Raw genomic sequence first — 20,820 nt, forward strand, 5'->3', positions numbered from 1 at the left:
CCAGCTCTTACTGTTTTTAATTAGTACCTATCTTTTTAATCTATACCAATACTTTCTGTCTAGGTTGAAAGCATGGTCTTGTTGGGGAGAGACAAGCATACTTGTTGGAAACTCCTGGTTTTATTCTTGAGTTGGCTTGAAAGATGGGAATGGCATTATGTGAGACTGGCACTGCTGGGCTGAAGCTGTAACCCTGGCAGGGGTGAGACCCAATGTCTGCGTTGCGGAAGGCTGCCTTGTCCTTCAGCTGCCAGGCTAGTCCGTTGCAACAGCCTTTGCAGTTAGCAGGAGAAATGCTGTCAAAGAACTTTCTCTTGCTCTTGCTGGTTCATTTGTTTCAAGTGCTGTGTGAATTAACAATAGTATTGTTCCAGGTTCTTGTTTTTCACATTTTCTTCTGGAATTTGTTTGTGATGGAAAAGAAAAGACTTTTACCCCCAAAATGAGAAGCTTCTCAGAGTTCCGATTCCTGTTCTTGTTGTGCAAGTCTCCACATGACAGTTTTTCTTCACAGTTTTTTAAGTGTGCATGTTGCTCTTGTGAGAAAAAGACTGTGTTCTTACCCTGAATATTTCTTATAGTCTAGATTAAGACTTGATAAATCCTGAAAAATGCTAGGAAGGAGAGTGTTGGAGTCAACAATGATTTTAAATTCTTACTTATCTTTTTTTTGTCCAGTGAAGTTTCATGAGTCAGACTGGGCTGTTGGGAGTTTCTTCCAAAGATGTACATGTTGGTTGAAAACCGCACAAGTTCCCATCTTCACCTGAAGAGGTCACCTGGCATTCGATCTTGGTCTCTCTTTGTTGGTAAGTCCATAATATTCCTCAGTTTATTTCAGAGCTTGCTCTAAGGGATGGGGGGGGTCACAGAATAAATTCCTGAAAGAGCCTCTAATAAGAGGTGCCTGTCTTTCAGGCATTTTTCTTTCAAGAAGAGGAATCATTATGCTTTAACTTCTCCTTTAGCATAGCCACTAAATGAGTCTGAAGCCGCCTCCTCAGCATGGTAGTTCTTCTGTGAGACTGATAATTTTTCAGTCATCTGCAGAACCTCAGAGGCTCATGATCAAAATTTTAAGGGAGTCCGGAAAGGCCAAGAAAAGAAAGTTTATTATATGCCGTATAGCAATATAAAAGTGAAGCTTCTGAAGGGGATGCGTACTTACATTGTAAAACAGCTAGGTTTCCAGAAACGGAAAAATCTGCAGTGGAGCAATGCTGGGGTTAGATCTAGTGTGTGGTTGACAGTGAGCTCTTAACGGCACTGTGTGTATGAAATAGGAAGTCATACAGGATGTTCTGAGAGGTGCCTGTTTTGAAACACTACTGAATATGCAGAAAAAAAATGGAGCGGTACTTCGTAGGACCACACTGAAAGAGCTGGCAGGGAAAATGTGGTGTATCCTGCTTTCCAGCTGAGTAGATCGTAGATCCCATTGCAGTAACACTACAACGTTGTCATTGCTTTCAGTGATGTCATCTTGTCAAACTCTCATTGAGAGAAGATCTTTGCAGTTGCAGTGGCACTCAGGGGCATGAAGCACTTTTCATCTGTTTCTTCCTCAATGGGAGAAAGGAGCTGGCAGCTTCTGACACGGCTTTATTGCAGAAGTTTTCTTTTGGCTCCGCGAAGCACTTACAGCGGAAAAAATAACTGCTTTAGTGTTTATGCTAGCATGCCCAATGTTGTACTGTGCTGGAGAGGAAGTATGGTGTAATGGTTAGATTGAGAGTCCCTCTGAAGTTCTGTTCCAGATTTTGGTGCAACCTTTTATTTCTGACCTCAGCCCCTGTGCTTTTATGTGTCTTTGTAGAATGGGAGCTTTTTATACTGAGTTCAGAGAAAAATAACTGACTTTTTCATATAGTGATCAATGTTGTAATTGCATTTGTCCCTTCTTGAAAAGTGATGAACTTGTGAATATTCATATGTTTTTCATCAGGGAATTTTAGATGGTTTGAGCTGCTTGTTTGTCCTAATTCTCTCTGCTCTTTTTCTAGGAATAGCCTCCATAGGTTTGGCTGCTGCTTACTATAGTGCAGGTAATGGCCTATCACTTTTTTGAAGACTTGTCTTATTTCCTATTGATCTGTTTTTCATGCTGATGACTCCTCTCTGCAGCTTCTGTCTGGCCGTACAAAGGCAGTATAGGTACCTATCACACTTTGTGGCATGAATATTAAAATCCAATAATAATTGCTGCCTGTGTATGACTTATTGTGCTTTAATGCTCTATTTCTTACTCAGCATCCCTTTCCATTTGCAAGAGTATTTTTAATAATGGCATTTAGCACTCTGTGGCATTTGGTACTTTCAGTGTCTTTCATAAATGTGATTAGCTGGCCCTCACAGCTCTCCTGGGAAGACATATAATGATCGTTTGCCCCCATAATGAAATGATTACCTTGCCTTTGACGGAAGTGCTCTGTTTCTCTGGAAGCTGTTAAATCATCACTGGCAGGGATTACTCGTAAAAACACCTTCAGATAGCTACTGCTGCTTCCTGCACCACTGCAATAGAGCAGACGGTACCAAATGCCGGGTATACTTCTGTATGTGGAATTTATCCTGCAGGCTGTCCTGTGATTCTCTTGCTGCATCCTATTATCATCAAATTTTAAAACTTAATAGTGTCCAGGAATATACTACCAATATAATCAATGTATTTTTAGTTTAAGAGCAAAGTGCAGTGAAAGCTGCTTGATAACCCTGTATCAGCCTTTTTTTCTTAAGACATTGCAACAAAGTTGGTTTTTTTTTTTTTTGAAACAATACTGAGCACAGTTCTGCTCTGCTTTCAGTAAAAGTCTGAGTAAGCAAATTGCTTGGGCTGCTATATGTAAACATTTCCAGGACATAAAATGCAAATGTTTGTCAAGAGGGCTGACTTCTTTCTTTTATGAAGAAACATGTTTGCTGTAGTGAGTTTCCATTGTCCTGTATCCTTGTCCTCTGCAGCACAAGTATTTGGTGGTTGAAAGTTTTGTGGATGCCTTTGATTTTACAGAAAAGACGTGTAGTGATGTTACAACCTTGCGAATAATACATATGCTTATAGTTCTGCATGATTTGGAGCCCTGTGTGGATGGAGTCTTTGAAGAATATGTGAAGAGTTTTTGTATTTTTATCCTGGGAGAGAGCTGTGAAATAGCTTGCATTACAATTAAAGGCAAAAATGTTGCATCAGAGAAACCTTTTTTCCTTTTGTTACCTTTAAAGGGAGCATGTTGCTTTTAAAACTAACGGAATACCAAAGTAGGGGGAAAAAAACCCCTTACATTTGTACATTTTTTTTTTGCATTGTTCAGACAGCCTGGCATGGAAGCTCTTCTATATGTCCGGGTGTTTCTTTGTGGCAGCACAAAATCTGGACCAGTGGGAGGTAAGATGCTGAACTTGGGAAATAAGGTTGTGCTAGTTTAGAAACAGTTGGCAGATGCTGATTCCAGCAGCCCCATGCACTTGCTCTGTCCAAACAGACAAGTGACGCTTTTGGTTTTGAGGAAACCCGTTGGGGCTGCTATACTTGGACTGGAATTAGGGCAATAATTCTTCTACTACACAAGCATGAAAACGTGAAGCTAAACATAAGAGTGCTCTAAACTGTTTTGTGGCCTTTTCCTCTTTTATGTGAGAAAGAATAGCATGTTCAGCTGCTGTAACATGGTGTTGTACTTACTGTGCCAGCTAATGCCAGAACAACCATTAAATAGGGTAGCTCTAACCTTCCAGGCTAACCAGCAATTTTCCACTGGGAAAAGAGTGGTGTTTGCAAAGCTGGTTTATAATCCTGTGGATGTTGATTTGTTGGGAGTTGGACTGAGAATAACAACCTGTTACATTTGATTGTCACTTTACTGACCCGAGTTGTTACTAGAATAAGCAACCCACATGAGACATCCTCTTTTAATTGACTGTCAGGGATATTTTAAATCTAGTGTAAGCCTGGCCCATATAGCATAACACTGCAATTTTGGTGGAGTTGGTGACTGTTATTGAAAAATGTAACTAGAATGTATGTTTGCTGTATAGTTATACTGTAGGCCAAATGCATACATCAAAAGTGAGAATTACAGGAGCTCCAGGTTAGTGTTCAAATTTGATTCCAGGCAAAGTTTTCATTACATGAAGAATGTGGCAAGAGGGGCAGTGAAACAGGCTTTAACTTCCTTCTAGAAGTAACACAGCAGGTATGGTAAGGTCTCTGTTAAAGCCAAGAGCAAGATTGTGATTTTCAGTCTAATAATAGAGGAATGTCTCTAAAATACCTATGTATTTTGCTGTGTTACCAAGATTATTTTCCCATATAACTATTATTATTTTACTTTGAAGCATAGCTACTGATGGTGTTTTTAAGAAAAATCTTGACTTTTATTTTTCAATTTTACAGGAAGCTGTATTTGATAAGAACAAGGGAACAGTCTGCCTAAAAACATTCAATCTTTACAAAAAAATACTGACCTTCTCAAAAGGAGGCAATGAACAAGGTGAGAAAGCAAATGTGGTGGGCAGACAGAAGAAATGCATACATGCCCATTTAATAAGCTTCTCTGGAGTTTTGTACTGAAATTAGTCACATCTGTTTCCAGACCTCTTTTGTTCCCAAGCAGCAGATGTAATGCCTTTTGGGACCTAAATGTTTTTTTCAGGTTAGGGTGCTGAGTGCATCTTGTTAGTTATTTTAATCCAAGGTAACTAAGTTTACACACTGCTTTCTATAAGTCTTAGCCATTCCTTTGGGATGTTAATGTGCAGGTTTACATTTCCCTTGGCTAGCCTGCTTTGCTTTGCAGGTGGGACTGGTGGAAAAACTTAAATTTTGGATCTGGGAGTTGAGATTTCTATAATTTGTTTTAGTAGCAGGCAAATCTTTAGACACCATATGCAAGCAGGTATGTTACATCTTGCAGATATATCATGCATTTAAAACAGCATGTTCAGTAGGCTCAGCTTAATGCAGTACCTCAGTTCTTTTGAGCTTCCTTTTGGAGTAGCAGAAGTTGAAGTATAGTATGTGGCTTGGCTCCATTGCAAACCGAAGCAGGATCCTCTTCAGTGTCAGATTTTTTGTTCTATTTGCTAGTCTAAGTCATGCCAGCTCTCAATATGCTTAGAAAAATGACAAAATTTGGAATATCCTTAAGTTGAATTGGTTTTAAACAGTTAATTTTGGAGATGGAAGTGGAGAGAAGGATGTTTAATGTTTCTGAACTTTTCTTTAGTGTATTTTTATGGGGAGTTGTGCACATCCCTGAGAGGTTATTTGGTATTATCTGTTTCAAGTACCATTAATGTGGGGATGCAGAGGTCAATAGGTGCTTTGAACAGTTAAATCTTTCAGTATTTGTTCAATCTCAGTAATCTTAACACCTGTTTACCTACTCTGTACAGAAAAAATAGTTAAAACTGTCATTAAAGTAAGTGGGAAATGTAAGTAATAAACAAATGGTCCCCGGTTCCTGGGAGGTGATATATCTTGTTCATTAGGCTTATACCATCTAGTATGTGCTGTAGTATCTCCTTGTTTGTTTTGCCTGAGTAGCTTGGCAACTGTTTGCTATTGCAGGACTGCCCTGGTTGTATGGGATCAGAGCAATAGCACTCAAGAGCATAGAGTCCCAGTCATGCAAGTCACGAGTAGCAGTGTTGAGAGTTTACTGTAATGCTAATGGATGGCTTTGTTTTCCACATCTGTTTACAGTAGTGGCTCTACTGAATGAGATCCGAGATGTGAATGTGGAAGAGGAGACTGTGCGATATTTTGGGAAGGGTTACCTGGTGGTGCTACGATTTGTCACTGGATTTTCACACCCACTGACTCAGAGTGCAGTGTTGGGCTGCAGAAGGTAGTGTGGACTTTCCTTAATTAGAATATGTAAGGTGGGAAGTAGCAATCACACAGGTCAGTAATTGTCAGCTCATCTTGGCTCCATTTTCATACTTGCTGATATGACCTTGCGTTATTCAGTTTAACTTTTTTAAACCCTTTAATGCTTTCAGTTGCAGGAATTTGGGTAACACCATTTCCCATCAGGAGACTGATCATATTGAGATGTCGGAGATCCCTTTAGTGCTGCATGTCTGCTGTAGTTGCCTTCACTAGCTCAGCTGTGCACTGGCAGAGGGGACTAATTCTATTTTGCAAACATTCAGTATATTTACCTGTAAATAGAATTTGTTTTAAGTATCAATAGTAAGGAATCTTGCAGCAGGGACTGTGGGAAAAGGATTGATTTGTTCTGATGTGGAAGTAATGGTTTGGCTTGATAGGCCTTCACAAGTGGGATGCTGTCATACTTGACTATGGCATACTCCATGCCATATGTTGACTGGCCCTTCAAGCAGTTATTCTCAACAATTAGCGTGCCTGTTCTTGTTTTAACACCACAGTTCCACTAACTCTTACATTGTTTTTTTTTTCCACAGTGATGTGGAAGCGGTTGCCAAACTCATTACTAGTTTTCTGGAACTGGACAGGGTAGAGAGCCAACAAGATCTCTCTCAGAGCAGCGAAACAGAGGCTAGTGATGAAGATGAACCACAGGATAAATATTAATAGTCATCATGACCTGAAGAAAGCAGAGGCTTTCAAACATCTGGAAAACAGACTGATTGTTCGTCAGAAAAATAAACCCCTCTCACTCTTGACCTGGGCATTTCTCTACATGTGCATTTCCAATGGGAGGAATCTGTTTTAGGGCACCTTTTTTTAGTGCTAAACTGCTTCAAGATCCATGCTCACAGTATTGCCATTGTAGAGTCCAAAGCAAATTCTGTTTTATTTGCTCCTTTGACTTAGCCCCTGCATGTGGACATTGCTGGCTTCTGAACTTTGCCAGCTCATCAAACTTGTCTAGGAATAGTTATTTATTAATGAATTGGTTTGAAATCACTTATTGATTTCCCATTAATGAAGTGAAGATACAGATGTAAGTTTCCACTTACTGCAAACATCTGCTGCAGGTACAGTATGTGAAATGTAGATGAGCTGAATTTGCAACTCATAACAATGCTTTGTTATGAGGTTTTTCTTGAAATGTTACAAATGACTGAATATATTGCTAAATTGGTTTTAAGCAGCTTAATATATGCAGTTAGGTGATGCAGGATAGTGGCACTTTTATATTCTCTACTACTGACTTGCTGTTAGATATCAGTGGAAATTAAAGTTGGACTGACTGTCTTAGAATTGGAAACATCAGGCTGATCAACTTGTTACGTTGCCTTACTTCTCTTGGACTGCCCAAGGAGCCATAAATAGTAAACAAAAAATGATCACGTTGATGATTCAGTATCTTTGGGATGTTCTAGCTTAATCCTGTTCTGCTTAACTTCTGGGCATAGACTATCCCAAGATAGAATAACTTTTTTCTAGACCTCAACATTTACTGTTTTAACTGTGTAATTAGAAAGGAAGAAAAGCACATCTGTTACTTGAGGTAGGGAGAAGACTGATGTCAAACAACATGGCAGCCTAGATTTGTTTAGTATTTCCTCACTTGAAATGATACCGAAGTGCTAAATATTTTTTTTAAGATAGCTGGGATAGAGCCATGTTTGACTTGCACCCATGTTTTACTCCAGGTATGTGTAGTGTCCTCTGGGTTTCACAAATCGTTAAAATACGAACTTTCCAAGATATTTTTTTGAAGTAAAAGCTACCTCTGTTAGTCAACATGTTCTGTTGACAACTAAAACTTCATCATGCCTGTATCAACATGGTGGTACAAGAAAAAAAAAGTCAGAGCTGAAAGTTCCTTCAACATGCTAAAACTGCTTGTATTAAAGTTCACTGGGTTTTGTGTAGGAATTGTATGGTGGTAAGACCTGGATTAGAAAATTGCTTCTAGGGATCTGCATGGGGTACAAGGTAACTGTGCTCTGCTTTCACATTTGGCCAGCAGCAAATTTCTTCTGGCAGCAGTTTCTTCAGGACTTGAAAGAACCTGCATTCTTCTTTCAAAGTGTTCTGCCTCTACAGAAGAGAAAGCTCTGAAAAGTTTTCAGCAGAAGCTATGTCCTGTTGTGTGTTCCAGCTGCATCTGCAACTAAGCACGTGCTTACCTGACCAAAGAACAGCTTGTACCAAGATTTCACTTCCAGCCATTTAGACCCACTATGTGAGCTGTGAGACAAAGATGCTCTGACTGTTGGTTTGGATGGATAATCAAACTGGAACAGGGAGATAGCTGTGATGCAGCTTGACTGCAGCACAGAAGTGGGTCTATTGCTATTAAATAAGAAATTTGCAATCACATCAGGTATCAAAGCAGACCTCTGCTAGTAGATGTGCTTGTGAAGTCCTCAGAGTTGGTGAGTTAATTGTGTGGCTTTCTGGCCCACATCACTGGAATTGGGAAGCTGTGATGTATGAATGTGGGAAATTAGGTTGCAAGCAATTAGCTAAATTTGGCCTTTATTCTGAAGCACAGCTGTGAGCTAAGAATAATCATCAAACCTGTTTAAAAAAAAAAAACAAACTGCAGGATGTAACATTGGAGAGATCTTAATTTAAATCCACTCTAATATATACCCTAGGTAACACTCGTTTTGGAGAGAGGAGAATGAGATTGGGAATTTGGAGAACTCTTCCTCCCCTACCACCATGTAAAATGAGAATGTCAAGTATTAAAGACTTCCAGTAAGAAATACTGAAAAAAATAGAGTATTTAATGGAATAATGTAAGCAAAAGGGCTCAACCAGCAGATAACTACTGCTTTCTAGCAAGGATATTGGGAGGGAGTACATGGTACTGATGTGCATTGCACTTAACATTCTGAGCCTACAGGTTTGACCATGGATGAAACAGAAAAAACTGCCTGTGCTCAATCCTGGCTATACTGGGTTTCTTCTGTATTTTCATGAGCGCTAACATTCCGTGGAAGATACAAACCATGCTGTGGTTTTCCAGTTAAAAATCAGCTTCAGAAAGGTACATCTGTTGATCTAACTCTGCACTGCATTGTGTGCCCTGCTTCTGCTGAGCTCTTTTGTGCATCTAGCTTGCTGTACATTCTTGATCTTAGTAATGTATACATACATTATGACTATGGCTATGCAATATCATTATACAAAGGTTAAACCAATGTAAAAATCAGAACCCCTAGAAAGGAGAATGACCTATAGTAAGATATAACATAGCTTGAAATATGGTCTGTGGAGGAAGTTGCTTTTTGAGTTGATGTCGAATGTTCCATCTTTTTAAAGATGTTCTGTAGGGTCCCCCTCACACCTCGCTATCCTGCTGATGGTAGGCTGGAGGGGGATCGAACTGCTGGCATGCACTGTGTGTATGAGGAATATTTGACTCCTCAGCCTTTCACTTGGAACAGCTGGTGTAAATCCTCTCTTGTCCCAGGTCTGTTTCGCATTTGGCAGCTTTGTTGCCATACAGACTAGCTCAATTTTACATGAGAACCTGAGTTCTGTAGACTGAGCAATGGGAAGGCTGACCGTGAATCCTGCAGATGCTGTGGGTTCTGCCTGCGGGCTGTATGCCAGGCACTGCTGGCTTGGCATGTACAGCTCGAGCTTCCTGTGGTGCTGACCTATGGTGCAGGTAAAGAACGTCAATGACTTGGCACTGGGCTGCCGCGCACCAATGTGTATCACAGGCTGATGTGTATTTCTCCTGATCTAGGTTTTAAGCTTCTTATCTTCAAAAACTGATTGTTTGTCTTTTGTACTTGTAAGACATACATACCCAGATTTTCATGTTTTGCAGTAACTGTGTGTGTGGAAAATTAACTTGTAAATTGCTGTTAATATGGATTTGGTTCTGGCAACATCTGCAGGCTCCTTAGTGATGTGATGCAGCTTGAAGGAACTGTCCAGAAGAGCAGGTGCTAACTTGGGACAGGTTCTGCCCTTCCCTCTTTCCACTAGTTGTCTCTGATCCTCTTTTCCTGCCACTTTTCACCATTTTGCTGAGGGTTTTTTTGGATAGTTCTCCTCACTTCTCTTGGAGAGATCTTAGCATGTCAAAAGGCCCAGTAGACAAAGCTGTATGTGTGCCTGATGTAAAGTGGCTTGTACTAAAAGGAATGATGTGAAAGACTAGTTTTGGTTAGGAAATTAGATACTCCTAGAACAGTATTACAAGAGATGTAGTTAAGATTTTTGTATCTCAGGCTGTCAAGTAACTTGCATCTGGACAGCTGTAGTATGACTTAGAAAGGATTTGAAAACCTGCATAGAAGTTCTTAAACTAGATCTAACCCCTTGCTCCATAAAGCCACCATTTGCTATTATGTCTGTTAATGTAACTATGGTAAGTGCTGTTTGGCAGATGCTTCAGCTTAAATGCGAGTAGCGCATTTGAAGTTTCTTGTATGTGTGGTTGGATGGGATCGCAGCCTTAGCTGTCACACTGAACAAAAGCTGGACTGCATTTGTACAAAGGGAGAAAGCTGTATTATCTCTGCTATAACTTAATGTTCTGATATTTCATGGAATGAGATATTCCAGTAAGTAGGATCAATTGTGCAAATCTCAAAGAAAATCAAAGTATTTATACTATATAGCTGAGATCGGACTCTTGGGCTGTATTCATAAAGTTACACAGACACCAAAACCGAAGCTGGCTTACATAGTAAAGAGTGCTAGTTCTGATGCGGTAGTAGATCGCTGAGAGGTAAAAATACTTCTGGAAAATGTTTAGAAATTGCTTTTCTACTTTAAAATTGCAAGTAGAATTCAGCAAGGCCTTGTATGTTGTCTTTTTTTAAAAAAAAGTGTCCATTGATAAAATCAGTGTTTAACTTCTGTGCCACTGTAGTCTTTTATATTTTTTTAATTAAAATCTATACAAATACTGATGCCTGCCTAAATTACCATTTGGCATGGATCTACTGAAGGAGTTAATGGGGGGGATGACAGAGTAGAGGAAGCCCAAATACAGAGCTCCTTACTGACCCTGCTTTCCCCCTCACAGCAGTCCCAACTTTCAATTGCACACAAGCTGATATAATCAGCTCTCTGCTGGTGAATATATTTGCATTTTTTCCCCTCTTTAAACCAAACCAACATGCCATGTGCAAAACAAAGGCAAGTTTCCACAAACATCTTGAGTATCAAAGGATTTATTAAAGTAAAATAAATTAAGATCTCGTTTAGTTCAAGGTATGTGACACTTGTAATTATACATAGCAATTGATTTGTTTTAGATAAAAATCTGCATGTGGACCTAACTCCTGTAGCGCTTGTTAAATAAGTTAGATTTGTCTTATGCTGTACTTGTACTTTCTGTAGCTAGAGCTATACTCCTAATAGATGGTTCCAAGAAAATTTCAATACCTGTGCTTCCAAAATAAGACTTTCAAGAAAGCAATGAATGAAGCAAAACAAGAATATTTTGAATATTCATGGTAGTGTACTTCATAATAGATGGTTCCAAGAAAATTTCAATCTGTGCTACCAAAATAAGACTTTCAAGAAAGCAATAAATGAAGCAAATCAAGAATATTTTGAATATTCATGGTAGTGTACTTTACCAAACTTTTGAATTATTGTCCCTCATGGTGATTATCTTAATGCTCCAGTTAAGTCCACAAAAGATACTGCTATACATTATTAAAAGTTCAATGTTAAAGCAGGACAAATCAGCATTTTTCCCTTGTATTCAGAGTATTTTAGTCATGCTTCAAATTTGGATGAACCTGCGGTCTCAGGTTTTATGTGGTGAAGTAGATGCCTTAAAGTGACTGGGGTGGTGCTTTTCTGTGAGGATGAAACTATTTAGCTGAGATGATGCTTTGGTAAAATGTCAAGAAGCCCAACGTGTTAAGGCAGTTTCCCCTCAAAGTCCAAGCGTCACCTTTGCTATTGGCAATGAGCCCCTTTTCTGCAGCTCCCTCTGCTCTGTGCTGTCATGGTACGTGTTCTCTCATGCGTCTGCTGTAACCCAGCGAGCACCTGGACAGCAGTTCCTTGCTCAGACTTCTGCAAAAAGCTGGACATTAATTTCCTGATCTCAAGCTAATCAAAGCTAGATTTGGGACCAATGGTTTTACATAATTCAAAGGCTGAAAAAGTTCAAAACAAAACTGAACAAATCGACTGCTATAAGCTGTGGAAGGATTTGACATGATGGAATGGTAGGGCACATCTCTAAATGGACCTGAAAGAGGAATGAGTCACAGTGCAGACCATAAAGACCTCAAGCATATTTAAAGTATCCTAAATCTGTCTTTTTATGGACATGGCAAAGGCAGGACATGTTGGCTACTAACTAAGAATTTGTGGAACATCCCCAGGTCACTGTAATGTGAGAAAGTCTGTTACTACAAGTACTGAATTTGGAAGAAACTGGGTGTTTCTCCTGCCTTGTACTATAGCAGAGTTCTGACTCACTCCTGCGTTCTGTTATGCAAGGGGAGCAAATCTGACTTACAGGGCAGGGGATTTAAGGCTCAACAATGTCTTAAGAAAGGAAAATTAAAATAGAGTTGAAGCCTATTATGCTAACAAATTCCTTTATGCCATCAGGTCACTTTTGTTTAATCACAGTTCTTGCTTCAACTCTTTGATGACAAGCTCCATGACTAGTTGCAGATTTCTGCTAGCCATGCTTTCCCATGGAGTAAGACAGACGAAGTGAAGTGCCCCTAATTTTGTGCTTTTATTGCTTTATCTAAATCATCCACCAGTTGCTGCAACTTCTGTAGGCTGGGGTGGACATTCTCCTCCATCCACTCCTCTACAGTACACTTGTGGAAAACTTGCTCCATGGCTGCTTGGAGGTCCTGCACCACAGCATTCCACTTGGAGAGAAGACTAAGCAGAAATCAGAAGGAAGAAACAATCACATTTGCAGCTGAGCTCTGTCTCGAGGGAGGGCTTGCTTACTGGGCCTCTTAAAGGGAGTGCAGCCCTTAAAATGACTTTACAGGAAAAGAAGCATCTATTACAAGAGCTCAAAGGACTTGATTTTGTGCAGATGGCAAAAGGTTGATGCTGCTTGTGTTTAAGTACCATCAATCTTGGCACTTTTCTTATGCAATGACTTTTAAAGTACAGAAATGTGAGCTCAAAAAAACCACTCCACATTTTAAGTGTAACTGAAACCCACTGTGAGACTTGTTGGGAATTTAAGTCTGTTTTTTATCAGCAAGAGTAGATGCAGTTCAATGTTCACCTCATCACAGGAACAAATGTATAAATTAGCCATTTAGCATGAATCGGCATCATCTTGAGGACAAGTTCTGCAGGTACAATGCCAGGGAGCAGGGGAAAGGGGTCTGGTTTTATTCCAAGCCCTGCCTGGAACCTGGCCCACTGAGGGTAACAACTCCGGTAAGATGCAGCGTGTCTGTATAGGAGTAAGTGCATATGCAAGGGAGGGTATTTCAGAGACCAATTTTCTACTTGTTTTCAAAGAAGTTTGTTCAACAGAAGGCAAAGATAAACACGTTCTTCTGTTTAATACCATATTATGAATACTTCATACTGCTTGATTTCCACTGATGTTTCTGAAATAATTTCAGAAAGAAGCAAGGACTCAAAACTGCATGGTTGGGCACTTGAGTGCCCAAAATATGACAGGCTTTATTTCCCCTATAATGCAAAATAAGTGATGTTACCTTACTGCATCTGGCTGAAAGTGATGCATTATTACAGGATGAATAATCTTCCTTTTTCTGTGGTAGGGGCTGAACCAGCCTGTGACATATCTGAAAATGAATGTTAGTATGAGGAGCTATGTATGTTTGTAGGCTGTCAGGGAGGTGACAGGGCTTGAGCTGAACTTCTGCACAAACAGAGAGAATGATTAAGGAGTAAGTAAACCTAAGTCTATGTATCTTTGAAACTAGCTTGTAAAAGACTGTTCCTGGCAGCTGAGAATAACTGATCATCTGTTGCAATTTAAACTGCATTTCAAGCTCCTGGTTTTGGTAACCATGCCATTAAAAAAAAAATCACTTTTACTTTAAATAAAAGTAAGAATTAATTCAGGAAAGAATTGATTCTTGATATAAGGCAGCACATAGTGTTTAGGAATTCTGCTGAAATACTTTAAATTTGCATCAAAGTATTACATTCTACTGAGGTGTCAATATATAGGGATGTGATGCCTGAAACATACAGCTTGATGTTTAAATCACTTTACTGGAGTTATGCCCCATTTTGAGATGATACAGCTCCCACACTCCTGCAGATAGCCAGAGAATCAACATAAACCTTATTACCTGTTCCTTTCAAGAAGTTCATCCACTGATGACTTGAGGTAGAAACTAACTTGCGTCACAAGCGTAAGGATATTGCTCCCAGGAAAGGTCCCCAGACTTGTGCTGTCCAAAGAGGATCCGTTAAGTTTCTGAACTTACCGCACAATGAGAAGCATCTGAAACCCACAGCTGGAATTTTACCTCATGAAAGATTCAGTTTCCAGGTTGGACATTCCCAGGAGCTTTTCCACATTTTCTTTAATCTTTTCAGAATAGCCGCCTGGCAGAAGACAGGGGAAATAAGTAAAAGGAGCCTAAATAACAAAAATGTTCTTCAAGAGGGTTTTTTTGGAGTATTATGCATTGGCTTAGTAGTTCCCCTTGGATGAAGATTTTTTAAAAAGGTAAAATGGCAATAGAACGTGGAAAAAAACTTGGGGGTGGGAGGAGCACATTGTCTTTCACAGAACAGTCTTGTGCTTGGTAAAGCTCTTCCTAGCTCTGAGCTTTCTATTCAGGCTGATGAATATTTTTAGTGCCTTAGTTAAAAATAGGTAGGTTGTAGGGTTTTTATTTTGAAAATAAGAAATGCAGAAAGACAAAAAAATAATCCTATTGGCAACTGCCTGTGAAGGAATCAGAAACTACAGGAGGTCTTTTACCAGACAGTGTACTATCTACAGCAATTTTAAGAAAATTCGTTAAAATGCAGAAAGACAAAAAAATAATCCTATTGGCAACTGCCTGTGAAGGAATCAGAAACTACAGGAGGTCTTTAGACAGTGTACTAACTATCTACAGTTTAATTAAGAAAATTCGTTAAAGTAACTTTTACATGTAAACAAGATCTAAATCTAAACAAAACCAGTCTCACTGATATACCAGTAGTGTTTCAAATCAGTTTCAAAGGCAATTCAGCTTCTTACTTTTTTTTTTAGTATAAGCATCAAGAAGTTTATGGGTTAAAACATAATAAATGATTAGTATCCTATGGTTATTTTTCAGCACTTAGGCCAAGAGGCTTCTCTGCTCCTGTACTGCAAACATGCAAGATGTATAATTTGTTTTTCATAATTCAGACCACGACCAGATAGTCAAACCACCTCAAAAAATAATAAGCCTGTGCCAACCTTAGGGCAAGGTCACTTCACTCTTGTGCTAGGCATTAGCTGAGAGAGAATAAAGTTGTCATTGTACCATTCTTTAGTGCCTGCAGACATACAGCCAATGATGGAATTGCCACAGGGAGAAGCTCACACAAAACAGAGAAGTGGTCATACCTAAATAAGAAAACATTAATTAATTAGACATTTTACTGTTAGAACATACTAAACAAGTGGGAAGCGTTAATATTTCAATCACTAAATTTCAAAGAGCTTTAGAAACATCAGTTTCTGTCTCAGAGAAGGGGCCTGCTCTCTCTGAAATGCCAAGTATTCCTCTTTCACTAATAAGAACAGATACAAACAAAATTACTTTCTCAAGCCCAATTAGGGTCAGAAATTGGAATTCAGCACTCTCATATTCCCTTAGACCTCCTGCCTGCTGCATAGAAACCTTTTACTCCTTCGTTACGTTAACAAACTCTTCTCTCACGCTACCTCACTCTTATTTGAATTCACATTAGACGTTCAGCTATACACCGCGCATCGTGTTAACCATGCTGTCCATAAGCAGGGTGGCACAAAGTACATCCAAGCCTTCAAATCCAATCTCCTATTGTTGGTGTCTGCCAGAACAATTGCTCCTGCTGATCAATGCTGTAGCAGTTGACTGGAACTCTGAAATCCACCCTTCACAGTAACCAACAGGAAGGATTGCAGGGTTGCAAAGTTCACTTCTAAATTCCCAGCTTCCTTGTACCTCTTGGGGAGGTTTTTGGGTGGAAGTTTGCTTCCATGTGATCCTTAGAACCATTTAAAAATATGTTCCTTACCTTTGCCAGCCGGTCAGCGCGATACCTTCAAGGACATCAGCGGGGCTATCGCTTGCCACTTTCAGCCACTGAAGATGGTTTTTTAAATGATGTCCAATAAGCGTTAGAGACTGATTCACTCCTGTAGCTCCTTTAAAAGCACTGCCAAACCACACCTTGGAGAAGCCACATCTACGATACTTCTCTATGAGATGCACTGAAATAAGACACACAAGAACACTTACAGGACAAGTTTTTTCTTCATTTTCAGCATTGACTGTAATGCTCCAATTAACAGGAACCGGGGTCCAGTTACAAGAGGCTGCTGAGCCTTGTCCGGTCAAGTTTTGAGCATCAGCAAGAATGGGAGATTTGACATCCTCTCTGAGCAACCTGTTTCGGTGACTGCCCTCCTATTTTCATGTGCCCAGTTACCATATTCTATTCCCTTGAATTGCTAAATTGCTTCAGTGCCAAGAACTGTGGGCATGTAGCAAGCATGTGCAACATCTGACAACTGAGTCTTCTTTCAACAAAGAAATATTTGTATGCACGTTAGATGCCCGATGGGAACCTTTAGGAGTTTTTCCTTTGAGTTCTATAGAGGTATGAAGCCTCAAAGCTTCTTTTGCAGAGCTGTTCAATACAGAGCTATCTGCTCCCACTGGTTTTAATGCAAGGAGAGTTAATGTAACAGTGCTTGTGAAAAACCTCTCAATCTCCCATCAGTGATTCCATAGCCCTTGTTGAAAAGAATTAAGCAGCAGACAATGCAAGTCCCTCACAGGAGAAGCACAAATAGAAAAAGAAAATAAATAATAGCAACTATTATGTGAAATTAAACACAGACTATGTTTATGCTACTAAAGCAATAAAAAGCAATTTAAGAAAAACAGAATTTTTTGTGTCCAAGTAAGGTATGTTTTAATCAGACTATTCTGTTTTGGCTATTTCGCTTAGAATCGTAGAATCGTTTAGGTTGAGAAAGACCTTTAAGATCATCAAGCCCAACCGTTATCCTACCCCTGCCATCCCACCACTAAACCCTGTCCCTCAGTACCTCGTCTGCCCAGCTTTTAAATACCCCCAGGGATGGGGACTCAACCCCTTCCCTGGGCAGCCCCTTCCAGTGCTTGACAATGCTTTTGGGGAAGAAATTTTTCCCAATGTCCAACCTAAACCTCCCCGGCACAACTTGAGGCCATTTTCCCTCATCCCATTGCCCATTACCTGGGAGCAGAGACCGACCCCCACCTCGCTACACCTTCCTTTTGGATAGCTGCTTAACAGGTAACAGCTCTTTGCTTCTAAGCAGCTCAGCAGAGAAGTACAAACCTTTGCCCTCCACGTCGAGGTCCGCTGCATAGTCCCAGATCATTGGCTGCACAAGCTGTGGGACCCCAGACTCTGAAAAGAACGAGTTCTTCTAAGTAACAGAAAACAGCCAGTTAAAAGTGAGAACTAAGTACGTGTTATTGGTGCAGTAATACATGACTAGAACTAACTATGGCTTGTGACTAGAATTCTTAATTTATAGCTCAAGTGCCCACAGGAACTTTCAGCCTGGCCAGGGCTTTGAAGATGCAGGTTCACATGCCAGGGGCCACTAAGTCCTTAGACATCTTGAAGCCGCTAATATGGATCAGCAGCAACAATTCAGCAGAGATCCCATTCATCCCACGCCCATCTCCTTCTCAGTCCCTTGAATCTGTCAGTATACCTGCTGGGTTGGACTGATGGAGCTGCGAACTGTATGTGCAAGATTTCAGCTAAATTCAAAGTATTCACCCTTGAAGTTAGAGATTGTCTGAGCTGTATTTGCACAGAACTTAGCTTCTCAAGATGCCTTTAAAGTACAAATAAAGATATAGGTTTAGCTTCAAATCCCTTTATAATCAACTCCCCGACTAGTTTTAAACATGAGAAACCGACCCCTAGAGGAACTGCAGTAAATTATACAGAAATTCAGTATTTTAACTGCATCCCATTTTAATTTGTTTAGTCTGTGATTGCCTGTGTCACCACAGTCTGCTTAGCTAGATGCTGTGCTGCTCCTGTTGAAACTGCATGGGTCCTGTCTGCACTTTTTTGGATAATTTCCCACTATTAAAGCCATGAATAAGACAGTCACTGCTGGAGGAGCTCTTCACCACATCGTCTAAATCTACATAGAGCAGACATGTAAGGTAGCTCTGAAAAGACTGGAACCCCACCTATGCTAAGAGTACTCAAATTTTAGCAGTGGTTTCATATTTTTCAACAAACAGGACTCGTGACATCAAAGTCTTGGAGCTATCCCACAGTTCAGTATCAGAGTTCCTTATGATGTGCACTGTGATTGCCTATGCTGTCAAAGACACTCACAGGGCTGCAGCTTCTCCATGTGAGTCTGCACCGCTGCAACCAGACGCTGCACAGAGCAACAACTGACGTTAAAAGGTGGCGAAAGACAAAGAAATTTAGGCTGAGACCACAAATGCTAATAGGCTTTTTTTTAATGTGTGAAGAAAGTAGAATTGATGGCAACCACTGCATGATGACTGTTTTGTTTGTAACTGTATAACCAGATGGAAAACTAAAGTGATTGTGTTGAGACTTGCCCACAGTCATACAGAAAGTCTGTGACACAGCCAAGGACTAAATGTCTCTATTCTTTTGTCTAATGGATCACATCTCAGCTATTCTCAGATTTCTTGTTTTCACTATTTTAATCTGCCAACAAATCTGTTTTAACTGGTTGTGTAAACTTTTTTGTATGCTACAAAACATGACTCACTCCATCACTGGTCACACACCTGCCAACGTTTCCTCACTTATCCCTCTGAGCATATCATCCCACACGATGGGTGTCACAGCGGGGTAAGATGAGGCCACACAACTGGCTACTGCTTTTATGTGGGATAAGCACAGCTTTTCTGGAGTGTTGTCTTGTTGCTGCAGCCACTGCTTTGACTCCTCTCCTTCGCCAAGGTAGTAGACCTGAAAAATCAAACAAATAATCTTGACTTATTTTATAGGAACAGGGGGAGCGAGTTTGATGTGGTGTCATGAAATCATACAGTATTCAAAACCTATTGCAAGGAGTGGACACTTTCAAAAGCAATGAGCAGACATATTCAAAAGCACCTCTCAGCGTTGAACACACTGCATGCATTTCTATCAGTCTGCAGGAGACTGTGGCCCTGACTAAATGCATCACGTAAGGGAATTTTCCTGTGCGAACTAAAATATCTAAAGAATAATTAAAACATGCTGTATTTGTCTTTGGATGGTTTGTCCTTAGAAGCAGCTCTTACTAGTTTTACTCAGTTCAACTCTAGCAACCCATAAGGTCCTGAATTATGTAAAATGGGGCTCCTGTCTTGGGGAAGGAGATCATTTGTACGTGAATCTAGAATTGACTTGGGGCATATCCAGGAGTGGCCCCAGCATACTTGGTCCTATGCAGAGGGTGAATTTGGGCCTGTTAAACTGGATGTGCGTATAAACTCTTGGTTATTTTACAGCAGGTTTTATCTAAAACACATTTATTCAAAATAAATAGTATTTTTGCTTTATAAAAGCTTGCAGGTTCCTATCTAACCTTGTCATTTGTTCCCAAACAACAGGATTCAAAATGCTAAATATCAGTACAGTTAAGGTGATCACAATGACTTTCAGGAACCTATGTGCCATAGGGTTGGTTTTAAGAAACCCTGAGAAAGGAGGAAACCCAAGGGTCTTATCCTCAAGGAGACAAACTACCAAGAGAAAGAAAAACAAAACACTTCCCACCACAAAAGGGCTTACTTAAGTTGGTCATAACAATGAGCCAACATCTTACATCAAAACTCACATGAATACCTCCAACTGATATCTCCCTTCAAATACGCACTTGACCTAATACCAAATGCTGAGTTAGCTTTAAGAAGCTGCTTTCAACACTTTCAATATCAAACTCATATCAAAAGAAATGACATCCTGTGCTACTGGAATACCTTATTGTCAAAATGAGTTTTCTACACTGGCTTGAATTGATGTTTTCTGTCCCCAAAATCCTACCCAAATGTGGCCTGGGCACCACTGAAACACAGAAACCTCAGCCCTTACCATCATTCCTCACAAAAAAAATATTCCTGGCTCAAGAGAAGTCCCACCTCATCACATCCGATGTGAAACCATTTTACATCTTCATGCAGTGCCATGACCTGGTCAATCATGGCTTTGACCAGTGCCAGTGACTCCTCCTTGTGTGGGTTGAGGGCGTTGGGAAACACCTTCACCTCCCGGAGATGAGCGAACTCTTTATGCTTCAGCACAAACTGCAAGAGAAGGGAGAGCTCGGGGAACAACTGCAAAATGAAGGGGACAGCAGCGTCCTCTTGCGTCACCAGGGCTCTGCCAACAGCGCACAGGGGACAGCACAAGGCCTCTTGCCAGGGGTGGTACAGGCCGGAGGGGCACAGCTGCTGCTCCACAGTGCCACGGGGGTCTCTGACCACCAAGCACCTCCTGGGCGAGGGAAACGGGGTGGTCAGTGCAGCCTCGCCCCGGTGTCCGCACTGTACAGCTGCCGGGAGCTGGATAACCACAACACCGGGAGCTACAGTGGAGATTTCCCAGCAAAGCCCCCCCACGCCATGCCCAGGCCGAGGCCGGGCCGGAGCTGCTCGCCCCACTCGCCCAGCCCAGCACGCCCAGGCGTTGAAAGCGCGACGACGCCCGCCCGCTGCTCACCTCCATGTGCCCGCAGGCCT

The 20,820-nt window shown here is 40.7% G+C and overlaps 2 protein-coding genes across 5 annotated transcripts; one reads left to right on the forward strand and one right to left on the reverse strand.

Annotated features, from left to right (window-relative positions):
- The first annotated feature begins 681 nt into the window (after positions 1-681).
- On the forward strand, positions 682-10,721 carry LOC104125366 (cytochrome b-245 chaperone 1). 3 transcript variants are annotated; one of them, XR_004841865.1, is made up of 7 exons: positions 682-809; positions 2,004-2,045; positions 3,312-3,385; positions 4,394-4,490; positions 5,705-5,849; positions 6,430-6,966; positions 7,908-10,721. XR_004841865.1 is itself a non-coding variant. In XM_009637807.2 (6 exons), exons 1-6 carry the CDS (start codon positions 725-727, stop codon positions 6,557-6,559), a joined length of 573 nt encoding a protein of 190 aa, XP_009636102.1. In that variant the 5' UTR covers positions 682-724; the 3' UTR covers positions 6,560-7,952. The 3 variants fall into 3 exon arrangements, 2 of the variants coding, with proteins under 2 accessions (XP_009636102.1, XP_035749199.1); XM_009637807.2 differs by having other exon boundaries at positions 6,430-7,952; XM_035893306.1 differs by having other exon boundaries at positions 5,708-5,849; positions 6,430-7,952.
- A 389-nt stretch (positions 10,722-11,110) lies between these two features.
- Positions 11,111-20,814, reverse strand: HEXD (hexosaminidase D). 2 transcript variants are annotated; one of them, XM_035893304.1, is made up of 11 exons: positions 20,747-20,814; positions 20,221-20,385; positions 18,880-19,063; positions 17,420-17,491; positions 16,106-16,301; positions 15,367-15,449; positions 14,371-14,449; positions 14,191-14,292; positions 13,585-13,674; positions 11,380-12,778; positions 11,111-11,268 (listed from the first exon to the last, which is right to left on the reverse strand). In XM_035893304.1, exons 1-10 carry the CDS (start codon positions 20,804-20,806, stop codon positions 12,610-12,612), a joined length of 1,200 nt encoding a protein of 399 aa, XP_035749197.1. In that variant the 5' UTR covers positions 20,807-20,814; the 3' UTR covers positions 11,111-11,268; positions 11,380-12,609. The 2 variants fall into 2 exon arrangements, with proteins under 2 accessions (XP_035749197.1, XP_035749198.1); XM_035893305.1 differs by having other exon boundaries at positions 11,160-11,268; positions 20,801-20,814.
- Positions 20,815-20,820: the final 6 nt, after the last annotated feature.

Source organism: Egretta garzetta, unplaced genomic scaffold, assembly GCF_000687185.1.
Source record: "Egretta garzetta isolate BGI_Z169 unplaced genomic scaffold, ASM68718v1 scaffold34, whole genome shotgun sequence".
Taxonomy (NCBI): Eukaryota; Metazoa; Chordata; class Aves; order Pelecaniformes; family Ardeidae; genus Egretta; species Egretta garzetta.

Coding starts and splice junctions, on each gene's coding strand:
- HEXD (XM_035893304.1), bottom strand. CDS start 20,806: ATGGAGGTGAGCAGCGGGCGGGCGTCGTCGCGCTTTCAACGCCTGGGC. Junction 15,450..16,105: donor GCGCTGACCGGCTGGCAAAG/GTAAGGAACATA, acceptor TTTCTTATTTAG/GTATGACCACTTCTCTGTTT. Junction 14,450..15,366: donor TCTGCAGGCACTAAAGAATG/GTACAATGACAA, acceptor GTCTTCTGCCAG/GCGGCTATTCTGAAAAGATT.
- LOC104125366 (XM_009637807.2), top strand. CDS start 725: ATGTACATGTTGGTTGAAAACCGCACAAGTTCCCATCTTCACCTGAAG. Junction 810..2,003: donor ATCTTGGTCTCTCTTTGTTG/GTAAGTCCATAA, acceptor CTCTTTTTCTAG/GAATAGCCTCCATAGGTTTG. Junction 5,850..6,429: donor GCAGTGTTGGGCTGCAGAAG/GTAGTGTGGACT, acceptor TTTTTTCCACAG/TGATGTGGAAGCGGTTGCCA.